Here is a 3,803-nt window from a genome sequence, read left to right as displayed (position 1 = left end):
ATGGAGGTGTATATTTACACCCTTATCCCCGTCCCCAATAGGGGTCGGGTTTTCCCCGCCCCGCCCCGCCCCCAACATTTTTATAAAATTTTATTAAAAAATATAATTTGTCATAAAATAAAAAATATAATTTTAAATAAAACATAAAATTCAATCCAACACTAACATAAAATTCAATCTAATAGTTTCATATTTCAATGTGTTATCTATATTAATTATTAGCGGGGCGGGTTTGGGGATGGGTTCGGGGCGGATATTGAGAATCCCATCCCCGACCCCGAACCCGAATTTGGCTATCGGGGAAAATCCGACCCCGATCCCGACCCCGGTCAACTCAGATCTTCTCCGTCAAAATCAGGGCGGGCCCCACGGGTTCGGGCCCCACGGGTTCGGGCCCCGTTGCCATTGTAAATGTATGTATACATGATTTTGATGATGTCAAAAGAAGAATTAAACAAGGCTCATTTTGCTTCAAGATTAATACAAGATTGTTTCAACAAACAAAGCCTTGATTCAAGATTTCTTCAAGATCAAGCCTTGCCTCACAATGAAAGGTTTCAAGTCATTCAAGGCACATGTAATCGATTACCAATACATGTAATCGATTACCAATGGTTTGAAAGTGTGTAATCGATTACACATCATATGTAATCGATTACCAGAGACTCTGAACGTTGGGAATTCAAATTTTAAATGAAGGGTCACAATTGTTCAAGAAAAACAACTGTGTAATCGATTACACTAATTCTGTAATCGATTACCAGAGAGGATTTTCAAGGAATATCGCCAACAGTCACATCTTTTCATTAGATTTGTGAATGACCATCAAAGGCCTATAAATAGGTGACTTGGGCACGAATTTTATGCAGAGAGTTTTGCTTGGCAAAAATATCTTATCCTCTCAAAAGACAATGAGAGAGATTCCAAAAGAACTTCATTGTCAAATGCTCTCTCAAGAAATCCTTGATCAAACACTTGCAAAATCTATAAGGATTCTTACATGATCTTCATTGTAATATTCTTCTCTTGAAGAGAGAATTCTTCTTCCATTCTTCTTATTCAATGAGATTGGTTAAGAGACTGTGAGTCTCTTGTTGTAAAGGATTCCTGAACACAAGGGATGGGTTGTCTCTGTGTGGCTCAGACTTTGTAATGGATTTTACAAAGATAGTGGAAATCTCAAGTGGGTTGCTTGAGTACTGGACGTAGGCACGGGTTGTGGCCGAACCAGTATAAAACTGTGTTTGCATTCTCTCTTCCCTTATCTCATTTATGTTATTGCAATCAATTTTGCCTTGCATGTTTATAGAACATTATTAAATTGATTGTTGGTGCTTCTTCTGCATTCTAAGCCTATCCCTCTTAAGATTATTGAGGCCACAAGGTCCAACAGCCATGCCTACATGTGCCTGTCGAATCCCCAAAACAAAAAAGACAATTGCAGATCAATACACAGCAAGTGTAACCGAGCATGGAAAATTAAAATAAAATAAAATAAAATTGAAGTGAAAAATCAAGCTTACATGAAAAATTACAATAAAATAAAATTGAAGTGAAAAATCATACTTACTCTGAAATTTCTTATGCATGTACCTACCGAATCCCCAAAACAAAAAAGACCAGCTAGTGTAACAAAACATGAAAAATTCAAATAAAATAAAATTGAAGTGAAAAATGAGAGGAACACTTACTTCTTCAAATCCCGTGGTTGCCCTGACCTGTTCATTGTGACAAATTTGAATCACGGGAATATCCTAGGCAACGCCCTAGCATAGTCATGGTCACTTGACTTGAGTAATAATAATAATAATAATTGAAGTGAAAAATTAGACTTACTCTAAAGCCATAATGATTTTCAAATCCTCGTAACTATTATCCTACTGTAATAATTCTTGCTAAGAAGAATGCCCATATTGTGGCAATTCCACCTAGAAGGAATGTTGTTGTATGATATATACTTACAATAGTTACACGCCTTTGACTGAAATATTTGCATTTTTGTGATTCCTTGTAAAGATCACCTTTGGGTGCATACTATAAAATCAAATAAACTCATTTCTGCAATAGATAAGTCATAAATCATAAACAGGGAGGTATCCCAAAACCACCACTACCACTACCACTACCACTACCACTACCACTACCACTACCACTACCACTACCACTACCACTACCACTACCACTACCACTACCACTACCACTACCACGACTACCACTACTACCACTACTACCACTACTACCACTACTACCACTACTACCACCTACTACCACCTACTACCACCTACTACCACCTACTACCACCTACTACCACCTACTACCACTACTACCACTACTACCACTACCACTACCACTACCACTACCACTACCACTACCACTACCACTACCACTACCACTACCACGACTACCACTACTACCACTACTACCACTACTACCACTACTACCACCTACTACCACCTACTACCACCTACTACCACCTACTACCACCTACTACCACCTACTACGACTACTACCACTACTACCACTACTACCACTACTACCACTACTACCACTACTACCACTACTACCACTACTACTACTATTACTACTACTACTACCACTACTACCACTACTACTACCACCTACTACCACCTACTACCACCTACTACCACTACTACCACTACTACCACTACTACCACTACTACCACTACTACGACTACTACTACTACTACTACTACTACTACCTATGCTATCTTGTGCCAGTACAGTTTTAAACTTATGGTATATCTATATATACTGATCATGTTTGATGGTTTATATAATATCTTTTTTAGAATCTAGGATGATGGAGAATTAGAAATCTATTCCAATCAAATCAATAGTAGAGGTTGTAAGATCATGAGCTCAAAGCTATGGAGATGGCTCTTCATTGCGTGAGTCACAGAGCCTCCAATTCCAAAAAAGAAAAACTCACTCCCGCTAGCTATGATCTGCCTCCCTCATATTCAACAAATTCCCTTCTCTTGGGGGAGTATACATGCAGGAATTGGGTTTGGGCCATCAAAGGACTAATATTATTTCACCTAAAGGTAAGGTTAAGAAGTATAACTTTTTCCAAGAGCACTCAAGTCCAGCATACTAAGTTACTAACTACAGGTAAATTGCAACTGAGAACATAGCATATTTCCAAACAAACACATACACACACAAAAGAAAGAGAGTCAAGTACTTATCATATGAACTCAATAGAAAAAACACTTGGTTAACTTGGCTTCAGAGCTCGTAAAATTTACTTAGAAGCATTAAGAGCCAAGGTATGATGCAACTTATACATGCTGCCACCAATGACCTCCCTAGTTAAAAAAACAGAATAAAAAGTTTAACAGCAAGAATAATACAAGAATGAGCACTGACTATTGCCAATAAACTAAACAACACAACTATCAATATAACAAAAAACATAACCACTGACCATATCCACAATTTTTATAAAATTCTATTTTGAACTATCTCTACTCTCTGAAACTCAAAATTCATCAATGATTTTTAATTCAGCAAAAAACATTGAAACTTGTTTCATGTTAAAACTGGCTGCTCAAGGTAACCAATTCCACATATTAAAGCCTGCAACAGTTCATTAATTTCATGAGCAAGTATTGTTGGTCTTCTTTGAACTATAAGATTGACATATTGTATCTTAGGTTCTGCAGAGAGCAATGTCACAAGAGGAGGGGCCATCTTTTTGCAAAGATTTTGAACCACATCAGTACTAGTGATAAGCTCCATTTGCAGAAGGATTATCTAAAAGTCATTATAAATAGTAGTTA

The 3,803-nt window shown here is 37.4% G+C and overlaps 1 protein-coding gene across 1 annotated transcript; it reads left to right on the top strand.

The window, feature by feature from the left end:
- On the top strand, positions 1–3,118 carry LOC114420501 (cell wall protein DAN4-like). Its single transcript, XM_028386382.1, has 4 exons — positions 1–48; positions 223–328; positions 2,090–2,757; positions 3,020–3,118. The coding sequence occupies exons 1-4, from the start codon at positions 1–3 to the stop codon at positions 3,116–3,118; spliced, it is 921 nt and encodes a 306-aa protein (XP_028242183.1).
- Positions 3,119–3,803: the final 685 nt, after the last annotated feature.

The sequence above is a fragment of the Glycine soja genome, chromosome 7 (genome assembly GCF_004193775.1).
Source record: "Glycine soja cultivar W05 chromosome 7, ASM419377v2, whole genome shotgun sequence".
NCBI classification, from domain to species: domain Eukaryota; kingdom Viridiplantae; phylum Streptophyta; class Magnoliopsida; order Fabales; family Fabaceae; genus Glycine; species Glycine soja.
This window is presented reverse-complemented; position numbering and strand designations above follow the sequence as displayed.

Coding starts and splice junctions, on each gene's coding strand:
- LOC114420501 (XM_028386382.1), top strand. CDS start 1: ATGGAGGTGTATATTTACACCCTTATCCCCGTCCCCAATAGGGGTCGG. Junction 49..222: donor CCGTCCCCAATAGGGGTCGG/GTTTTCCCCGCC, acceptor ATTAATTATTAG/CGGGGCGGGTTTGGGGATGG. Junction 329..2,089: donor CGACCCCGATCCCGACCCCG/GTCAACTCAGAT, acceptor AATCATAAACAG/GGAGGTATCCCAAAACCACC.